Here is a 21,503-nt window from a genome sequence, read left to right as displayed (position 1 = left end):
AATCCTCTCTTTAAAAATCACCTCCAACAATTTACCCACAACCAAAGTCAGACTCACAGGTCTATAGTTCCTTGGTTTGTCCTTACAACCTTTCTTTAACAAAGTTACAACATTAGCCAACCTCCAGTCATCAGGCAGCTCACCTGCCATTATAGATGATGCAAATATTTCTGAAACGGGTTTCACAATTTCTTCCCTTACTTCCCACAACATTCTGGGACACACTAGATCAGGTCCTGGAGACTTATCCAACTTTATACTCTCCAAGACCTCCGGAACTTCCTCTTCTTTAATGTGAACTGTTTGTACGACACCAAAATTTATTTCTCTGTATTCTCTAGCCTCCATTTCTTCCTCCACAGTAAAAACTGAGGTTAACCAATACGCTTTTGAAAGCTTCAATTGCTCCAGCTTCTACCACAGTCCCAGGCAGTGTATCTCGGATCCTAAGCTACACTGCATGAAAACATTTTTCTGAAGCTGCCATTGTTTATTTTGCTAATTACTTTACATACATACTCTCTGGTTCTCGATCCTTCAATGAATACACACATTATTTGCTTATTTACTCCTTCCAATGTCGTGATTTTGAGACCCCTTAGAAAATCACTTCTCAACATTTATCAAAGAACACAGCCCCAACTTCTCCAATAATCCTTTCTAACTTAATAGTTATTCCTTATTCCTGTAATAATTTTCAGGGCTCTTCCTTGCACCTTCTCTAATACATCGTTGATTTATATTACTTTATATTGCTTCTTTAGTCATGGTTATGGTATGACAAAGCAGGAAGTGAAAGAAGGTGCCATGTGCCAAAGCTGCAATCCAATTGCTTGGATTGTACTTATTTTTATGATATTTTAAGTGCCATGGGCCCAAAGGTAAAGTTGACATCAGGTCTGGCTCCTATTGCAGTCAGTAGTTTTTGAGTGGTTAGGTTGTTGGCAGGTTACCCTGTACTGTATCAAAAAAAGCAGCCACTTTCCCTCCTGCCAAACAATCTTGTTGTCTGGTAGAAATTGCAATAACTACCGATTTAAGCAATGCAAACTAAATCGGGAACTGAAAAAAAACAAACAAACTTAATGACTGTGACCTGTGGAGTCGTGGAACAAGGTAAAAAACAATACACTTGTGGTGAACTCATTCCATCTCGGTCATAACAACATATGCTTCCGCAATAGCAGGTTCACAAAGCCAGCCTTGTCCTACATCACTTATTACAGGATCACCTTAGGTTGGTGGCCCTTCTTGAACATTCCTACACTGCAACAGTTTTTCCCCATCTGCTCTGTCCAGGTAACATGGTGGAACACAAAGTCACAGAGATATACAGCACAGAAACAGACCCTTCAGTCCAACTCATCCATGCTGACCAGATAACTTAAATTAATGTGGTCCCATTCGCTAGCACTCGGTCCATATCCCTTTAAACCCATCTTATTCATGTACCAATCCAGATGCCTTTTAAATGATGAAATTGTACCAGCCTCCAATACTTCCTCTGGCAGCTCATTCCATACATGCACCACTCTCTGCATGAAAAAGTTGTCTCTTAGGTCCCTTCTAAATGTTCTCCTCTCACCTTAAACCTATGCCCTCTAATTCTGGACTCCCCCAACTCAGAGAAAAGATCTTGCCTATTTATTCTATCCTTGCCTTTCATGATTTTATAAATCTCTACAAGGTCACTCCTCAGCCTCCAACACTCCAGAGAAAACAGCCCCAGCCTATTCAGCCTCTCCCTACAGTTCAAACCCTCCAACCCCGAAAACGTCCTTGTAAATCTTCTCTAAACCCTTTCAAGTTTTACAACATTCTTCCTATAGGAAGGAGACCAGAATTTCACACAATATTCCAAAAGTGGCCCAATGTCCTGTACAGCCACATGACCTCCCAACTCCTATACTCAAGGTTGTGACCAATAAAGGAAAGCCCACTAAACGTTACCTTCACTACCCTATCTACCTGCAGCTCCATGTTCAAGGAACTATGAATCTGCACTCCAAGGTCTCTTTGTTCAGCAACACTCCCCAGGACCTTACCATTAAGTCCTGCCTGAATATGCCTTCCAAAATGCAGCACCTCACACTTATCTAACTTAAACTCCATCTACCACTCCTCGGCCCTTTGGCCCATCTGATTAAGATCCTGTTGTACTTGAATATCCCATGCTGAATGTTAGTGAGGTATTCAATAGCAATATCAATGAATCCCATCACTTCCAGAACCATTTACAGCTGAGCCAATGAACTCTCCATAACCTACTTCCTCCAACCACTTCTTTTTATAGATTTAACTTCTACTCTCCACAGCCCACAGCTGTAAAACAGAAAGTGGTAACTGCCTTTGCTTGTGGCAGAAAATGCAAAAAGCAAATTTTAAAAACTTAATTTGCTTTCTAGAGTCAGCACTGTATTATTATTTGCATGGACACCTGGCATAACTTATGAATAGGAAGCATCATTACCAAAAGCACTGTTCTGCTACATCAAATTAAGATGCACAAAATTACCAACTCAAGACTAAGGATATGGTCTTTCTGAGAAATAGTGACCAAACCAGATGCTTCCAAAACTGTATCATCAGGTTGGGTATGCAAAGCATAATGTGAAGAGGCAACAGTACCAGAAAATGATCATTAACCTGGAAGTATTGTCAGTACTGTACACTGCTGAACAATATTTTAACAGCAAACAGAATTTTAAAATTCCATCAGAACTCAAGCTCAATCTAACAAAATTTTCCAGCAAATAACGTTGCTATGAGGAGGAAGTAATAAAATTTCCATTGCGTTTTAGAATGAAAGGTAAGGAACGTGATAATCATTGTGACTTCTCACTACTGGCTGCTGTCACTCAAGTGCATATGCAGAAACAGAATCAATATTTCTTCCCCAATTGATTTTTAAAAAATAAACTCATTAATTAACCTCACATTAAGAGTGACAAGATACAAAGAGTGGGTGAAATTTGCCTCACTATGAAACCGAGATAAAAGGAAAAACAATCTGATAGAAAGATGAACTTGGATAGGCAGTTCCCTCTGAAGTACTGCATGAATTACTTGTTAGAAGATCCACAAAAAAAATCTGCTAGCAGCTGGCAGGGCAAGGGGAGGTGCAAAATCACAACATTTCCTGATACATCACAGAAGATCTCCAGAATATGTTACTCAACAGTGAGTTGTACTTATAACATGGAATGCTCTGTTAGCATAAGAGAGACCTGAGACAGTGGCATTTGCAAGGATATTTTTGGTTGAGTACTTGCTAGCTTCCTGATCTGGGGTAAATCTTTCTTTCCTGGAACAAAACAGCAACAGTTCAGGCAACGGAGTCAAGCTGTGTATTCGTCATCTGTATTATATTTTTCTCCCCCATGTGGAATGAACAGGTGTTTCCATTCTAATTGGATTGTTGATTAAGGGCCTGGGGACTGAACAAACAATTAAAACTTGGCAACTGAATTTCAATTTAGGATTAACACAAAGAAATTAACACAAAACACCAATGAAGGTAGGATAAGCTAAAGAAACTATACACTGATCACAATGGAATTAAGTGTTGGAGGAAGATATGCTTGAGAGATTGTGTGTCTGGAAAAGGGAGATGGGAAAGAGCAGAGAAAGCACCATTTTTGTAGGTATATAAAAAACAGTCTGTAGAAGGGAAGAAATTACCAAGAGACTTTAAAGAATTAAGACAGTAAAATCTAGAGGCACAGTTGTATGGTAGTGCAATAACCTGTTCAGAGCACAGAGGCAGAAAGTAGGCATTTTTAAAAATATGCTGTGGAAGGGTGTAGAGCATTAAGTAGGAGCAATGAAAAGCATGGTCTGTATGAAGCAAAAGTGTGTTATAGCAAGGATACTGATTAAGCATTGTATCTACACTGCTCGGGTAAAGCTAGAATCATAATGGGCTCCGTGTGAGAGACAGAGAGAGGATGGTTTTTTGTAGGGGGGGCAGAGAAGAGGAAGAATGGGGTGGAAATGGGGAAGGAATAAGCAAAAGACAGGGAAAGGAAAGAAGAGGAGGGGAGGGTGAAAGAAGAGGAGGGGAGGGTGAAAGAAGAGGAGGGGAGGGTGAAAGAAGAGGAGGGGAGGGTGAAAGAAGAGGAGGGGAGGGTGAAAGAAGAGGAGGGGAGGGTGAAAGAAGAGAAAGGGAGAGAGAAGAGGAAGAAGGGAGGGGAGAGAGGGAGGAAGGAAAGGACAAGGAAGGAGCAAGGCAAGGAGATAAAGGAAGGAGGGAGAAAACGGGAGAAAGGGAGAAAGCGGGAGGGAGGGAGGGAGAAAACGGGAGGGAGGGAGGGAGGGAGGGAGGGAGGGAGAAAGCGGGAGGGAGGGAGGGAGGGAGAAAGCGGGAGGGAGGGAGGGAGGGAGAAAGCGGGAGGGAGGGAGGGAGAAAGCGGGAGGGAGGGAGAAAGCGGGAGCGAGGGAGGGAGGGAGGGAGAAAACGGGAGGGAGGGAGAAAGGGAGGGAGGGAGGGAGGGAGAAAGCGGGGAGGGAGGGAAGGAGAAAAGCGGGAGCGAGGGAGGGAGAAAACGGGAGGGAGGGAGGGAGGGAGGGAGAAAGTGGGAGGGAGGGAGGGAGGGAGGGAGAAAGCGGGAGGGAAGGAGGGAGGGAGGGAGAAAGCGGGAGGGAGGGAGGGAGAGGGAAGGAGGGAGGGAGGAAGGGGGGTGGAGGGGAGAGGGAGTGGAGGGAGGAGAGGGGGTGGAAGGGGGAGGGGGGTGGATGGGGGTGGAAGGGGGAGGGGGAGTAGAAGGGGAGAGGGGGTGGAAGGGGGAGGCGGGGAAGCGGGGGAGGTCGGGGGGGAGGCAGAGGGGGAGGGGAGGGATGGAGAGAGGGGAGGGGAGGGAGAGGGGGTAGGGGGAGAGGGGGGAGAGGGGGTAGGGGAGAGGAGGGAGAGGGGGTAGGGGGGAGAGGAGGGAGAGGGGGTAGGGGAGAGGAGGGAGAGGGGGTAGGGGAGAGGAGGGAGAGGGGGTAGGGGAGAGGAGGGAGAGGGGGTAGGGGAGAGGAGGGAGGGGGTAGGGGAGGGGAGGGAGAGAGGGTAGGGGAGAGGAGGGAGAGGGGGTAGGGGAGGGGAGGGACAGAGAGAGGGGAGGGGAGGGAGAGAGGGGAGGGAGAGGGGGGAGGGGAGGGAGAGAGGGAGGGGAGGGAGAGAGGGGAGGGAGAGGGGGTAGGGGAGAGGAGGGAGGGGGTAGGGGAGAGGAGGGAGGGGGTAGGGGAGGGGAGGGAGGAGGGAGGGACGGATAGGGGGTAGGGGAGGGAGAGGGGGAGGGGGAGGGGGGAAGGAAAGGGCAGGAGAGAGGGAGGGAGGAAAGGAAGGGGAAGACGATGAGGAAGAAAGGGAAGGGGAAGAGCTGGGGGGGCAGGTAGAAGGGAAGGGGACGGGTTGTGAGAAAGGGGGGGGGAGGTAGAAGGGGATGGGGGGAAAGGAAGAAGGGAAGAGGGACGGGTTGTGAGAAAGGGGTTTGGAGAAGAAGCGGAGAGGGGAAGGGGTTTGGGGAAGGAGTAAAGGGGGTGTGTGTGGGGGGGGGTGTGTGGGGGGGACGGGAGGAAAAGGCAGGAAAAGAAACTGAGGGAAATGGGGGGAAAGGGGGAAGAGGAGGAGGGAAGTGGCGGGAGGAAAGGGGAAGTAGAAGAGTGGGGAAAGGACGGGACAGTGGTAGCTTTGGTTTTAAGATTTATCACTTCCACTGATCTGCAAAATACTTGCTCTCCCTTACAGTGCGCCAACTGTTCTTTTTAGAGTTAACAGATCTTAATTATTTTTGTCTTAAACGCTTACACAAGTGAAAATTTACTTCTCTTTCAAATCTTAACTTTGTTATTTGCAAAGGTAACCTCAAAGAAAGACGACCTGAGACCAACGATTTATGGCTGGTCTGCATTCCTTAAAATCATGGCTGATTGGATTTTGACCTTATCTCTGCATTCCTGCATACCCCAATAAACTTTCAGTCTCCTGGAATCAAGAATGCATTTTAAGTTTTTGTTGTCTGAAATTGTGGTGATTTTACAGTGGGAGGTTTTATAACTTTGAGAGTAAAGGGAACTTCCTGTTAAGTGATACAAATGTTAGGATTAACATGAAAAAGGGAGAAGCTTATGGCAGATAGCGAAGTTGCAATATGATAAAGTTCCTGGAGGAGTATAAAAATGCAGAGGGATCTTAAAATGGTCATTAGGAAAGCAAACAGGGTGCATAAAAAAGCACTGGAGCATAGAATAAAGGAAAACAAAGTTTTTTTTTAGACAACTAAAGAAGAGCAAAAAAATAACCAGGGAAAGAGTAGGACTGATTAGGGTCACAGAAGTAAATCCATATATGGACCTAGAAGACTTGGACAGAATTCTCAATGAATACTTCAATGGAAAAGAATGATGCAGTTGCAAACATAAGGGTGGAGGACTGTGAAACATTAGAAGAAAAAGGAGAGACAGAGAGAGACAGAGAGAGAGAGAGAGAGAGGAGAGATATACTAGCTGGTTATTAGCCTTTAAAGTGGGTAAAATCTGCAGGCCTGGATGAAATAGAGCCCAGGCTGTTGAGGAAGGCAAGGGAGAAGATGTCATGGAGGTTGGCAATAATTTTCAAATTCATTCTGGCCACAAGTGATTTGCCAAAGGAATGGAAGATTGCAAACACTGTCTAATCGTTAAAAAAAGGGAGGGTGGGAGGGATAGGCCAGGAAATTTCAAGTCAGTCAGAGATAGAATCTATCTGTACTTGGAGAGGCTCAGAATAATCAGGGACTGTCAGGATGGTTTAATTATGGAAATATTGTGTTTGATAAATTTGATCAATCTTTTTGAGAAACTGATCAGGAGTGTCGATGAGGGTAATTGGTGCGTTCCATATGGACTTTAGCAACAGTTTTGATAAAAGACCCTCGTCGCAGACTGATCAAGAAAGTAAGAACTCATACGATCGACGGCACAATGGCATGTTGCATCAAAAAAAATCACCAAAAGGCAGGAAGCAGAGGGTAATGATGGAGTGATGTTTCTGTGACTGGAGGTCTGTATCCAGTGAGGGTTCTACAAGATGTGGTGATGGGATCATTGCTGCTTGTGGAGTATGTAAATAAGCTGGACATAAACAAAGATGTAGGGCTCTTGTGGCCAGAGATAGTGTCCTGTAACAAAATCAAAAATTGCTGGAAAAACTCAGGTCTGGCAGCATCTGTGGAGAGAAAGCAGAAATAACATTTTGAGTTCAGTGACTTTTTTCAGAACAGAATTTCTGTTTTTTTTTCAGATTTCCAACATCAACAGTTCTTTGGGGTTTTTTTTTTGTTTTGGTGGTGTTCCTGCCTCTAAGCCAGGAGACCAGAGTTCAAGTCCCACCTGGTCCAGTGTGCCATAACATCTCCAAGCAGACTGCTTTTTAAAAGTTTAATCTATTTTTCTAATCAACTTGTTTAGTATGTTATTATGCATTTCTGGAGCAGGTGGGACTTTAATCCAGGCCTGGGGTAGGAACATACTACTGCACTACAAGATGGTACCCAGACTGCTATTTGATATTCTTCCTAATCAATGAGATAAATGACCAATCATCTGTTTCAATACTGTTGATTTGAGGATAAATATAATCAAAATGTTCACCAGTGATATGAAAATGGGTAGGGTGGTAAATAGTGAGTGAGATAGCAATGCATTAGTCAGCTGGGTAGAGCACTGGAGAATGGAATTCGATCCAAAATAAAATAAGGTAATACCTTGGGGGACAGCTAACAAAAGAAAAGAGTACACCATGAATAGTACGACACTGGAAAGCATTGAAGATCAGGGGGACCTTGGTATGCATACCCACAGGTAACAAGATAAGTAGATAAGCTGGTTAAGATATAAGGGGTATGTGTCTTTATTAGCCAAGGCAAGAATACAAAATCCAGGAGGTTATACTGAAAATGGATAAAAACACTTGGTAAAATGATGTAAATATGGTCACAACATTAGGAAAGTTGTCATTCCACTATAGATTGTGCAGTGGAGATTTATCAGAGCTGAAAAAGGCTGGAGAGACTGAGCCATGAGGAAAGATTGGATAGGCTGGAGGAATTTTTCCTTGGAGATGCAAAGATTGAGAGGGGAAGTGACAGAAGTGTATAAGATTATTTGAGGCTCAGACAGGTTAATTAAGGAGGCACTTCTTTCCATTAGTAAAAGGATCAATAACGAAGGTGAGTAGATTTAAGGTAGGAACTAGAAGGCTTAGAGGAGAGCTAAGGAGAATTTATTTTACTGAGATGGCATTATGAATCTGGAACTCACTTCCTGAAAGGGTGGTTGAGTCAGAAACTCTCAACATTTAAGTGGTGTTTAGATATTCACATGTATTGCTGTAGCTTCCAGTGTTATGGGCCAAAGTTGGAAAATCAGAATAGGGTAATGAGCTCCCTGTTGAGAGACAGAGGAATTATGGCTGAATGTCCTCTTCTGCTATAGATGCAAAAGCATTTACAACTGTTTTACCCAGAAAAAAGTTATTTAGGTTAAGAACAAGCAAATATCTGTAACATGTTTTAATTTTATGTGCTTGTATGTTAATGTCTTGGGAGTTGACAGTGTTCCAGTAACAGATAAGTGATGTTGTTGAGTGAGATGATTTACAGCGAGGTTGCAATGAATAAAGGATCTATATCATTGGTTACTTTAGGTTATGGAGAGGAATTTTAAGGCACTTCATAGGAGCACTACCTAACAAAATTTGACTCTAATTCACAGTACAAAGTAATTGGATAAATGACCAAAGCTCAGTCAAAGAGATAGGTTTAAAAGATCAAAGAAAAGTGGAGAGAATTAGAAAGGAGGATTCAAGAGTTTGAAGCTTTGGGAACTGAAGCCTGCTCTGCTATTCAACAGAGTCACTCTACTTTGCTCATTTAACCTTGCATTCCAAACACTATTAATTCCCATACTGGTTAAAATCTATCAATCTCTGTTTTGAATACACAAGAACAAAGTATCCACAGTCCTCTGGGGAAGGAAACGGCGAAGATTTCCTACTCTGAGTGAAAGTTTGATCTCAGTCCCAACTAGTCAACCCTTTATTCTAAGACTGTGACTCCACACTCAAGAGAGGAAATTATGTTTTCTAGGAAATATCCTGTCAGAGTGGGTTAGAATTAGATCACTTCTCATTCTTATCTTTAAACAATAATAGGCTGAACCTACTCATTGCTACTTGCATGACAAAGCCCTACCCCCAGAGCCAAGGACAGAATTCTTGTTGCATTCCCTCTGGAGCAAATGTGTCTGATTTTGGATAAGGAGATCAAAACTGTACACAGCATTCCAACTGTTCTCTCACTAATGATCTGTATAATTGTACGAAGATCTCCAACACGTCATCAAAAGACCATTTTTGCAGTATGCATTATAATTTGCCAATTTAGCATAACTTTTCAGAACATATAACTGATGTACAATACATTGTTTGCTACCAAATCAAAGGGGCAATGTTGGCAGGTATATTTGTAAATTCTCAGGCTCATGCTCGAAGCAGGTCTATAGTCTTGTAATGCAAATATTTGAAGTGACTGCAGAGGTTTTGCACGCAAGCACAGCATAGGCCTCTACTTTTAACTACATTTTAGACAGGTTAGTGTAAAATCAGCTGGCCATTGATTTGCAGGCTAAATTATATCAAAAATCAGCAAATCAAAGAATATTAAAATTCACAAAATATTGTTTTGCTCCAAGTAACACATATTAGTGTATTTATAATGTTTAATAACATTTAGGTGTCCTCTGATACAAAAGCAATCCATGCCTGCACTTGAGCATTCACATTTGAATTGTTAAATGCCAGGTAACATTTACACCATATGACATGCAAAAAGCATCTTGAGGTGAAAATCTAACCATTTCCTCTTATTATATACAAGGGCATTACCATCACAATCTGTCACTGAAAAAGGCCATTAGGCTCATTGTGCGTGCACAGGTTCTTCAGCCATCCAATATCAAGTGCCCATTTCCTGATTTTTTTTCCCCATACTCTTACATACTATTTTTGTCAAAATAATCAATGATACCCTCTCAAATGTCTGGATTACAGCTGTTTCTATTACACTTCCAGGCAGTGTACTTCAGACCTTAACTACTTGCTGAAAGTTTTTCTCACATTACTCTTGCTTCTTTTGAACATCAATTTAAAGCTGTGCCCTCTCATTCTTTCTTCTTTCACAACTGGGAATAGCTTCTCCCTCTCTATATCCGGCCTGCTGATGATTTTGAAAGCCTTTATCAAATCTCCTCTCAGCCGTCATCTCTCTAAGGAGAACAGTCCCAATTTCTTTAATCTATCCTTATTAGCTTGTAAATTTTTTTCTGCTCTGTCTCCAATGCATTCACATCATTCCTATAACATGGCTCCCACATTGGGCACAATACCCTAGTTGAGGTCCAACAAGTGTCTTATACAAGTTCAACATTACCGCTTTGCTCTTGTACTCTATACTTCCATTTCATAAAGCTGAGGTCATTGTATGCTTTATTAACTGCTCTCCATTTGTCCTGCCACCTACAATGATTTGTACACATACAAGACCCTTTGCTCCTGCATACCAAATAGCAGATCCATTTTATTTTGTCTTTCAATATTCTTTCTACCAATGTACATCACTTTTCTGCATTGAACTTCATCTGCTAACTATCTGCCCTGTCCAGCAACTTGTCAATGTCAAGAGTGTGATGGAACTTGCTCACTTGTCTGGATGACTGCAGCTCCAAGAACTCAAAGCTGACACCAACCAAGACAATATTTTTATCATCAATCGTCACAGATGAGGTGCTGGAAGATTGGAGGTTGGCTAAAGTAGTGCCACTGTTTAAGAAAGCCAGGGAACAGTGAACCAGTGAGCCTGACGTCGGTGGTGGACAAGTTGTTGGAGCGAATCCTGAGGGACAGGTTGTACATGTATTTAGAAAGGCAAGGACTGATTAGTCAACATGGCTTTGTGTGTGGGAAATCATGTCTCACAAACTTGATTTGAGTTTTTTGAAGTAGTAACAAAGAGGATTGATGAAGGCAGAGTGGTACATGTGATCTATATGGAATTCAGTAAGGCGTTCGATGAGGTTCACCATGGGAGACTGGTTAGCAAGGTTAAGTTTCATGAAATACAGGGAGAACCAGCCATTTGGATACAGAACTGGCTCAGAGGTAGGAGACAGAGGGTGGTGGTGGAGGGTTGTTTTCAGACTGGAGGCCTGTAACCAGTGGAATGCCACAAGGGTCAGTGCTGGGTCCTCTACTTTTCATAATTTTCATAAATGATTTGGATGTGAGCATAAGAGGTACAGTTGGTAAGTTTGCAGATGACACCAAAATTGGAGGTGTAATGGACAGCGAAGAGCGTTACCTCAGATTACAACAGGATCTTGATCAGATGGCCATTGGGCTGAGAAGTGGCAGGTGGAGTTTAATTCAGATAAATGTGAGGTGCTGCATTTTGGGAAAGTAAATCTTAGCAGGACTTATACACTTAATGGTAAGGTCCTAGGGAGTGTTGCTGAACAAAGAGACCTTGGAGTGTAGGTTCATAGCTCCTTGAAAGTGGAGTCGCAGGTAGATAGGATAGTGAAGGAGGCGTTTGGTATGCTTTCCTTTATTGGTCGGAGTATTAAGTACAGGAGTTGGGAGGTCATGTTGAGGTTGTACAGACATTGTTTAGGCCACTGTTGGAATATTGTGTGCAATTCTGGTCTCCTTCCTATTGGAAAGATGTTGTGAAACTTGAAAGGGTTCAGAAAAGATTTACAAGGATGTTGCCAGGATTGGAGGATTTGAGCTATAGAGAGAGGCTGAACAGGCTGGGACTGTTTTCCCTGGAGCGTTGGAGGCTGAGGGGTGACCTTATAAGAGGTTTACAACATTATGAGGGACATGGATAGGGTAAATAGACAAAGTCTTTTCCCTGGGGTCAGGGAGTCCAAAACTAGAGGGCATAGGTTTAGGGCGAGAGGGGAAAGATACAAAAGAGACCCAAGGGCAACTTTTTCATGCAGAGGGTGGTACGTGTATGGAATGAGCTGCTAGCGGAAGTGGTGGAGGGTGGTACATTTGCAACATTTAAGGGGCATTTGGATGGGTATATGAATGGGAAGGGTTTGGAGGGATATGGGCTGGGTGATGGCAAGTGGGACTAGATTGGTTTGGGCCATCTAGTCTGCATGGACAGGTTGGACCGAAGGGTCTGTTTCCGTACATCTCTATGACTCACTATTTATTGAAGTAATTAGATTCTAGCTAAACAGGTACACAGTTCTAAACTAATTACAATACTAATTCAAACTCCTATTCCCTTGTAAACTCCCATTTACACACACAAACAGATTATGTACAGTGGGGCAAAATCTAGAAAGACAGTTCAGCGGATTTGATTCCCAGGTACTGTTGTTAAGATTATCCTCATGGCTCTTCTACTGACCATCACATTGCTTCAGTTGTTTTTCTGCAGATGCTCCTACTTACAATGATCGTTGCAGGAAAGATAAGCTGGCTTGCTTCAGGTTTACAGTAAGTTTTGACTGCAAAGAGAACTCCTGAAATGGTTAAGAACTGAACACATCTCACTCTCTCTTGCTCTCTATATCTTGATGCTGAAAATGTGTTGCTGGTTAAAGCGCAGCAGGTCAGGCAGCATCCAAGGAACAGGAAATTCATCAGGAAGGGCTTATGCCCGAAACGTCGAATTTCCTGTTCCTTGGATACTGCCTGACCTGCTGCGCTTTAACCAGCAACACATTTTCAGCTCTGATCTCCAGCATCTGCACACCTCACTTTTCACTCTATATCTTGATCTCAGCTCCAAGATGTTCAGTTACTTGAGAACTAATCACAGAGCTGTTGGCAAGCAAAAAGGTCTCTGTCTTTGAAAACTGGTCAATAGTCCATAAATCAATCAACCAAATCCCTTGATGCTGGCAAAAGCTGCAATTTTACATTCCCTCAACTCCAAAATGTCTGCAACTCTAATCAGTGCTGGTTCAAACAGTCCCTTACACAATGTTTGCAATGAATTTCAGAGTACTTGTTTTTCAAAATGGAGCTACCCTTTCAAACCCTGGCTTTTAAAATAGCTTTCTATTGTTTTAGTCTCCAGCTTTTAGGAACACAAAATTTTTTAAAAAATGCATGATCCTTACATGATTGGTCTCCTCCTATGGCATCTGCTTTGACCAGGCTATTGTGAACTTTCATGCAGTTGGATGTCAAATTTTGTTTGCTGACGCTCCTACTTACTTCACAGGATTGTGATTCTATTTTAAAGGTGCAGATCATTAGAGGAAATACACAAGTTGGAGATGTTATACTTTGCCCTTCTTTAACAATCCTTTCAATCATTTCTGAATAGGCTAAAGCAACAACCTCAATATGCCCAGAATACACAGGAAACCCACAACTGCTACCAAATGAAAGAGATGTCACCACAAGACCATCTGATTTACATCATCCCACAATGAATCCAATTTGATTACCCATGATACAGCTCAGAGGAAGAACAATCAACCGATGTTCGCTCCTTCGCAGAACTAGCTAATTAGTCCCTTGCTCTTTGTCCAATAGCCCATCATTTTCTCCCCTCAACTATTTATACCTAATTACCCTTCGGAAGTTACTATTGAGTCTGCTCCCACCATCATCTTTCACAATATATTTCAAATGTGAACAATTTACTGCACAAAAGAATTTGTTTCATGTTACCTTTGGTTCTTTTGCCAATTACCTTAAAAATCTTGGGTTTTCAACCCTGACATCACCACAAATAGTTTCCCATCTTAATCTACTTAGGTTTAATTATTTTGAATCCTGCTATGAGATTTTCCTTTAACCTTCCCTATTCCCAGGATAACCATCTCAGTTTCTCCAGTCTCTCCTCATAGCTGAATTACTGTTCAGCTTCCAGCCTAACAGCAAATCTTCTCAGCATACTTGCCTTGGATTTGACACTGTTACTATTGTGTGATGCTCTTGATTGGATTCAAGATTCTATGAAGCCGAACAAATAATTTATAAAATTTTAGCATAACTCACTTGCTTTATATATTATGCTTCTATTTATAAAACTAATGGTTCTTATACATTTAAAGCAGCCTTCTCAATGAGTCCAGCCATTTTCAAAGACTTGTGTAAATAAACTCAAGTTGCTGCATCATTTTTATAATGGTACCATTTAGTTTGAATCACATCTCACCATTATTATCAAAATCCATCACTTCAAACTTCTCTGTATTAAACTTCATTAGCAACAGATTTGGCAATTTCACAAGTCTATATGTTCTTCATTGTCTACTTTATTCCCAAATTTTGTTTAGTAAATTATTCCCTTCATACTGAAGTCCAAGTCACACTGAGATGGTATCAATATACCAGAATAGCAATTCATCTGTTATTCCTTAAATTCCAACCAAATAGGTTTCGCAACAAAGTGAAATAACAGTGGAAAATTAAAAATTAAAATCTGAATTTGACTTTTCCAGGCAAGAAACATCCAAAGGATCTTATGTATGTTGTTAAAACTATACTGTACATGTGCAATAACCATGCCTTCCTGAATGAAATAACTTGTAAAGATTTAATTTGGAAATATATTGTGTAAAGTCAAATGATATAACTCTCAAAGTCTGTCTTTCTTCACATGCTTCAGATACTTAGGGTTTGGGAATGACTTGCGTCCACTGCAGTTTGATTGTTCAGAGGTGGCTACCAAGTCCACTACACAACCTTCAGATCTGTCACAAGTGGGCCAGGTAGATCAGATAGATGAATTTTTTCTTTTGGAGGTTTTTTGCAGATGGTCTGCTATCAAGGCAAGTTTCTAACAAAATCTATATGTTCAATACCTTCCCGAATGAACTTTCTCCCATTTTAGTTGGTCACCATAGTTTGGCAGATATCTCCCACCACACAGAGATGAACATCAACTATGACTGGAGGACCATCAACTTTTCTGCCCAAAACCTGCTGGTCTTACAGATGAAGGAGTTGATCCCGACTGAATGTTGCAGACTGGCACATTCCAAGATCCAGGATGACATGCTGAGGAATGCACTAGAGCTTGGGGCTTGACCACCAAGGCACAGTGGGGAAAGGCCACCATTTAAGGCCCTCTGCCAAAGAATAATGGGGGTTCATTCAGTAATTGGGCGCTGCTGATACCTCAGCTAAATGCTAAGAGTTGACAGTAAATATAGAGAATGGTGAACATCAAAGACTTAATTTTTTCTCTGTAAGTAAAGAGAGTATAGATCTAAATGGCTTCATTAACTATACATGTACCAAAGATTTTTTTCTATGAATAAAGTATATTTTTGCAGTTAAAAAAAGTGTCTCTGCTTCACCAACAGCAAGTTGGAGAAGGACCAGATTTGGGGCTCCAAAGTTAAGCAGAAGATTGTAGAGTCAGACACCTAGAGACCAATATGTTGCATTTCTCAGCTAAATGAGCCCAAAACAAGGAAATAAATTTTACCCATTTTAAATAGCGAATATCTTCCTCTCTCTGACATTAAAGAGAGCTCCTTTTTGTGGTTTGCTTAATGTGAAAAAACACCTCAACTGCTCTCAGTTCAGAATGATACCAATCAGACCAACACTACAGTTGTGAAACAATATGCGGAGGAAAATGTGAAATAGTATACAGAACAATATTAAATTTAAACTGAAGATGCAAATTAGAATACCAATCTTAAAAGCGTTGAAACTTTAAAGCATAGTGACTCAACATAGGCAAACTTAAAAGAGGGACCTATTGTACATACAAGGACAAGGGGAATGCCATCTATTATGAACAAATGTAGACAAAAAAAATCCATCTCTCCATCACCACCGCCACAATGGAGAAACTGCACAATTTCTCTCCTTCAGCATAAATTCAAGAACAAATCCCAAACCCCAATAACAAACTTAAGAGCTTTTCTTTGCGTCAACCCAGGAATTTTATAACATCACTCAATAAGGAAGATACAGCTCCATGCAACTTCTATTGGCTTCTGCTGATCCCTGGTATGCAAGCCCTCATGTAGTGTTCTTCATCACATCCACTATTGGTCCAGTTATCCCAGTGCTTTTTAACAGGTTTTATCAAAATACTGATAGCGTGCAAGATCACAGGATAGTACCTAATACTTATGCAACTCTTCAACATATAAAGGATGAATCTTATTCCTTATGCACTTTTTATACATGGTCTTATATACATTTGGTTTAATAAATACCTTTTTCTAGACACTGTACTAATGTATGCAGTAATATAGCTTATACAATTCTGATCTAAACATTGAGTAGTGGACAAGAACCCAGAGCTTAGTAATTCTAAAATATCAAAAATTGAAAATCGGAAAAGGCCAAATGCTCACAACACAGCAATCACCATTGATACAGCAGCAACAATTCACCTTGATAATAAGAGGGAACACTTGTGGGGCTTGGGGACAGAGCATTATTATAAAACAGATACACTTGTTAATTTTTTTTATAACGTAACTGCCTAAGGATTATTTGCACCACTCACCAATACAGACACTCACCTCCAGTACAAATATCACAAATTAGAAACTAAATAAAGAACAAGAATGACTTCCCCTGCAAACTACAAAATAGCCGATCACATAGATGTTATTGCATCTCATTAATACCAATCTTCTTCCTTATTCTCCATGAAACAGTTATTTTTCAGACAGTTAAGGAGTCAACAAGCTCAACCCATTTATAGTAAAGTCACCTCAAAGCAAGCATTCCCATTCTGTAGATTCTTTAAAAAAAATGTTTGTTTTGCTTTAAATCCTTTTTGAATAAATACTAAAACACAGTATAATGTACAGCAAATTCCAAAATAGATAAATAACTGAAAAAGATTACCTGGCAAAATAACCTGGTCTTCTCTTTTTCAAACCTTTAGTCTCCATGGTAGAATACTTCAAAGCTGATTACTTTTCCCTTCCACACTGTTCAATAAAATGCTTTTGTTTCCAATTTCATGGCATCTGCACAGGAATGGTGCCTGTAATAACATAATCCTGTGACTCAGACTGCTTCACAAACAGAATAATAGCTGGTACTTGTTGTTTACCTTGAGATGAACATCTTAGGACTTTCAGTCACATGCTTTCATATTATGCAAAACTCTCCAATGTTCATTTATTTTAATAGATTATACAATGTAAAGTATTTTTCACATCGTACTGATTAAAGATAAGCGATATAAACTAAATATTAACTTCAACAAAGTCAATTTACTTCATTTGCCATTGGCACACCCATTTATTTTCATTAAACACCTTATGGGAGCATAACTCCTTGACACCAGGATCCCAATGGCTGATATGAAAAGAGATTTCAGGATACAAGAGTTCTTGCAGATATAATAGTCTTAATTGCAAAGGAGTCCAAAACACATTTTGAATTATGAAGGCAGGGTAGACATTCTATAGAAATCCAACTTCAAACTTAAAAATCATCAAATTGATGATTAATTACAGTGGTATACAGCAGTTGGAACTTAAATGCAGGAATCACATTTCAAGGAAAACAGACAGTATAAGTGTTACTGAAAAAAAACTGTATGGAGTGGATAGTGAAGTAACCAATTCTAACTAATCTCAAACAGCTGTGACAATGCAGTAGCTGAAACAGATTAAAAAAAAAGAAATCACTAAGTAAAACTGATTTTGTGCTGTCATTGTCTAGTGCCTGCTGAAAATTGAGAATGAACCAAATATGTGCCACTTCGTTAGCTCTGACTTCACTGGCAAGGTCGATATTTACTGACCATCTCCAATTGCTACCATTCCCCAGCTGCAAGCATACATGCAGTGCTGAGCATGAAATAAGAAGAAAAACAAAAGAACTGCAGATGCTAGAATCAGAAATAAAAACAGAAATTGCTGGAAAAACCCAGATATGGCAAAATCTGCTGAGTTTTTCCAACAACTTCTGTTTTTATTGTGGTGGTGAACAGTAGCTTTGCCAGGTCGGCATTTCAGATTTAAATGTACCTGTTTCTGCTTCATACACTCTTCAGTGAAGTTCTTGGGCTTTCATTTCTGTAATGTATATCTATATATAAACTTCTTTTGGCTGCAGTGTCTACTTTCTTGATGTGTTGAAGCAGTTGAACATATAGCTAGTTCAGAGGAGTCCAACCTGCCATCCTTTGAGTTATCACTGGAAGAGGACAAGAGGGCTGAGAACGATTCTTATTGGGCCATTGGGGAAGTTGAAGAATGAAGATAAACTGTCTAAATTGCTCTCAAATTCTTGGTTGTCCGATTAGCTTTTGTTTTTTTGTTTATTCCCCAAATTACTTACCTAAGATACAGAGATTATGTAAAGGGCTGGAAATACAGTTGGTTTTAAATTTAAACAAGGAGCTCCTGCAAACCAAAAGTAGCCAATGAAAATTAAAAAGTATCCCTCAAAGTAGTAACTTATTCTGACTGTTTCAAACCAATTCAATATTTGATCAGTTTTTAAAATAAACACATCACACTCAAGACCAGACTAAGACAACCTATTACTAGGTTGACTAACTACAAAATATGCAAAATTACAAAAATTGCAAACATCAATGCTTAGGGTACTCTTCTGTCAACAAGGGTTAAATTTACCATTTTTACAGGTTCTTACGGGCGGCACGGTGGCACAGTGGTTAGCACTGCTGCCTCACAGCACCAGAGACCCGGGTTCAATTCCCGACTCAGGCGACTGACTGTGTGGAGTTTGCACGTTCTCCCCGTGTCTGCGTGGGTTTCCTCCGGGTGCTCCGGTTTCCTCCCACAGTCACAAAGATGTGCGGGTCAGGTGAATTGGCCATGCTAAATTGCCCGTAGTGTTAGGTAAGGGGTAAATGTAAGGGTATGGGTGGGTTGTGCTTCGGCGGGTCGGTGTGGACTTGTTGGGCCGAAGGGCCTGTTTCCACACTGTAAGTCTAATCTAATCTAATCTAATCTAGAACTTGAGAACCTGTCTTTAATTGGAGACACAAATCATTGAAGAGATAGTCTGATAATTGCAGCCTCACCAAACAACTATCATCTCACTACTGGACTTCCTCAAGCCATAGAGTCACAGAAATGTACAGCACGGAAACAGACCCTCGTCCATGCTGACCAGATCTCCTGAATTAATCTAGTCCCATTTGCCAGCACTTGACCTATATGCCTAAAAATCTTTCCTATTCATATACCAATCCAGATGCCTTTTAAAATGTTGTAATTGTATCAGCCTCCATCACTTCCTCTAGCAGCTCATTCCGTACATGCACCACCCTCGGCATGAAAACGTTGTCCCTTTTAAATCTTTCCCCAGGCATTCTAAACCTATGCCATGTAGTTCTGGATTCTCCAAACCCAGGGAAAAGACCTTGTCTATGATTTGAGGAAGATCCTAGGCCCGACCATCTTCAGTAGCTCCATCATAGACTTGCCTCCACTACATTGTCAGGGTGGTGATGTTCATATACTATTTTTCTATTCTTCCTGTCAAACTGAACAAGTTCACATTTTTCCACATTATGCTCCCTCCTATAGGAAGAATGTTGCGAAACTTGAAAGGGTTCAGAAAACATTTATAACAATGTTGCCACAGTTGAAGAGTTTGAACTATAGGAAGGGGCTGACTAGGCTGGGGCTATGTTTTCTGGAGTGTTGAAGGCTAAGAGGCAACCTTTTGAGGTTTATAAAATCATGAGGGGCATGAATAGGGTAAATAGGCTGTGGGAGTCCAAAACTAGGGCACATGTTTTAAGATAAGAGGGCAAAGATTTAAAAGGAACCTAAGGGGCAACATTTTCATGCAGAGGTTAGTGCATGTATGGAATGAGCTGCCAGAGGTAGTGGTGGAGGCTAGTACAATGCAATATTTAAAAGGCATCTGGACAGGTATATGAATAGGAAATGTTTACAGGGATGTAAGCCAAATGCTGGCAAATGGGACTAGATTAATTTAGGATATCTGGCTGGCATAGATGAGTTGGATCAAAGAGTCTGTTTCCATGCTGTATACCTCTATGATCCATAATATTACTCTCACATCAAACCCATCTACACCCTGCTGTAGGCTCTATGTCATTGTGACAACTGACTCCCCTGACTCTGCACCATTAGCAACTCATATTTGGTCCCTTCATCCAAGTCATTAATACAGATGGTAAATAATGGCAGCCTCAGTCCCTGCAGCACTCTTCTTGTTAGCCCGCCAGTCCAAAAATAACCCATTATCCTTATTTTCTGTTTCTGGTCACCTAACCAATCGTCTATCCATGCTAAATATATTACCTCCTACACATTTTACTTTGTGCAATGGCCTTACAAGTGGCATCTTATAGGTGCATTAGTCAGAGAGGGGTGGATTGCTCTTCGGAGGGTCAGTGTGGACTTGTTGGGCCGAAGGGCCTGTTTCCACACTGTAGGGAATCTAATCTAAAAAGAAATATCTTTTGAAAATTCAAGTAACTACATCTACAAGTACCCCTTCATTCACCTTGTTAAATTCTTTGAGGAATTAAATAAATTGGACAAATACAATTTCCCTTTCATGAAACAATTCAGATTCTGCCTGATTGAGAAAGTCAGAAAATAATATCCTGCTATTAGCTTCTTGTAACGGATTCTGGCATGTTCTCCATGACTAAAGTTGAACTAAATTACTTAGTTTTTTGCTTTGTTTACCTCATTACTTGAAAAAAGATGCTGTTTGTTGAACTTAAAGAAAGGAACAGTTGGCTTTGCAGTTAGCTTTACAGACTTTTCAACTGAGATCCCGGAGACGGAAATAAAGGAAAACAGCAACTGCTGAGAATAGGCTGGTGATAAAGATTGTTCTTTGTTTGCCACCAGGGAGGATGCTTCTCAGAGCTTGCTCTCTGGTTGAAAAGATAGGGTCAATGGGAATTCAAGGACTGCAGAAGATTTACATTCTTCTAGCCAGGGAAAGACACAGTGGTCCTTATTGATGGACATTTTAGTCAATGAACTCTCAAAGCCTGAGTGGAAATAGCCTTGCTATGCATATGAGACATTAAGACTTATCAAAAGTAATGTCAAAACAAGATTTTTGGAAGCCAAGAGTAATTTTGGGCTGGTTCCTGCTTTAAAAAAAACATGCAATTCTGCAGACAGCAGGTTGTTAATGTATAAATGTGAGATGGGTTTTTGGTTACATTATGCTTAAATACACATTTTTTGTTGTTCAGTGTATTAGTTAACTACCAAGTAATGTGTGGCCGAGATTGATTTTAATGTGTTGTAATTATAGTTTCAAAGCAAAACTTGTTTTTTAGTCTCAAATTGGATTGTAACAATGAGCAATAAATGCTTTTGAAACAACCTGTCAATGAAAGGGAACTGTGGATCCACTGTATTTGGATTTCCAGAAGGAATTTCATAAGATGCATTCTCTAAGGAGTCTATGTTTACTTTGGCTCTCTCTTCCTCTTATAAGCCATAAGAACAGAATGAGGCCATTCAAGCCATTGAGTCTGCTG

At 40.9% G+C, this 21,503-nt stretch overlaps 1 protein-coding gene across 3 annotated transcripts in view; it reads right to left on the bottom strand.

Annotated features, from left to right (window-relative positions):
* Positions 1-21,503, bottom strand: part of LOC132832857 (nuclear receptor coactivator 7-like) — a 110,332-nt gene that overhangs the window by 65,579 nt on the left and 23,250 nt on the right. For all 3 annotated transcript variants that reach the window (XM_060851047.1, XM_060851061.1, XM_060851053.1), the window contains exon 3: positions 16,880-17,021. In XM_060851047.1, coding sequence (XP_060707030.1) covers positions 16,880-16,926 — 47 coding nt within the window. In that variant the 5' untranslated portion in view covers positions 16,927-17,021. The remainder of the gene's footprint in view (positions 1-16,879; positions 17,022-21,503) is intronic.

The sequence above is a fragment of the Hemiscyllium ocellatum genome, chromosome 3 (genome assembly GCF_020745735.1).
Source record: "Hemiscyllium ocellatum isolate sHemOce1 chromosome 3, sHemOce1.pat.X.cur, whole genome shotgun sequence".
Taxonomy (NCBI): domain Eukaryota; kingdom Metazoa; phylum Chordata; class Chondrichthyes; order Orectolobiformes; family Hemiscylliidae; genus Hemiscyllium; species Hemiscyllium ocellatum.
The sequence above is the reverse complement of the archived record's forward strand: the minus strand, read 5'-3'. Positions and strand labels throughout refer to the sequence as shown.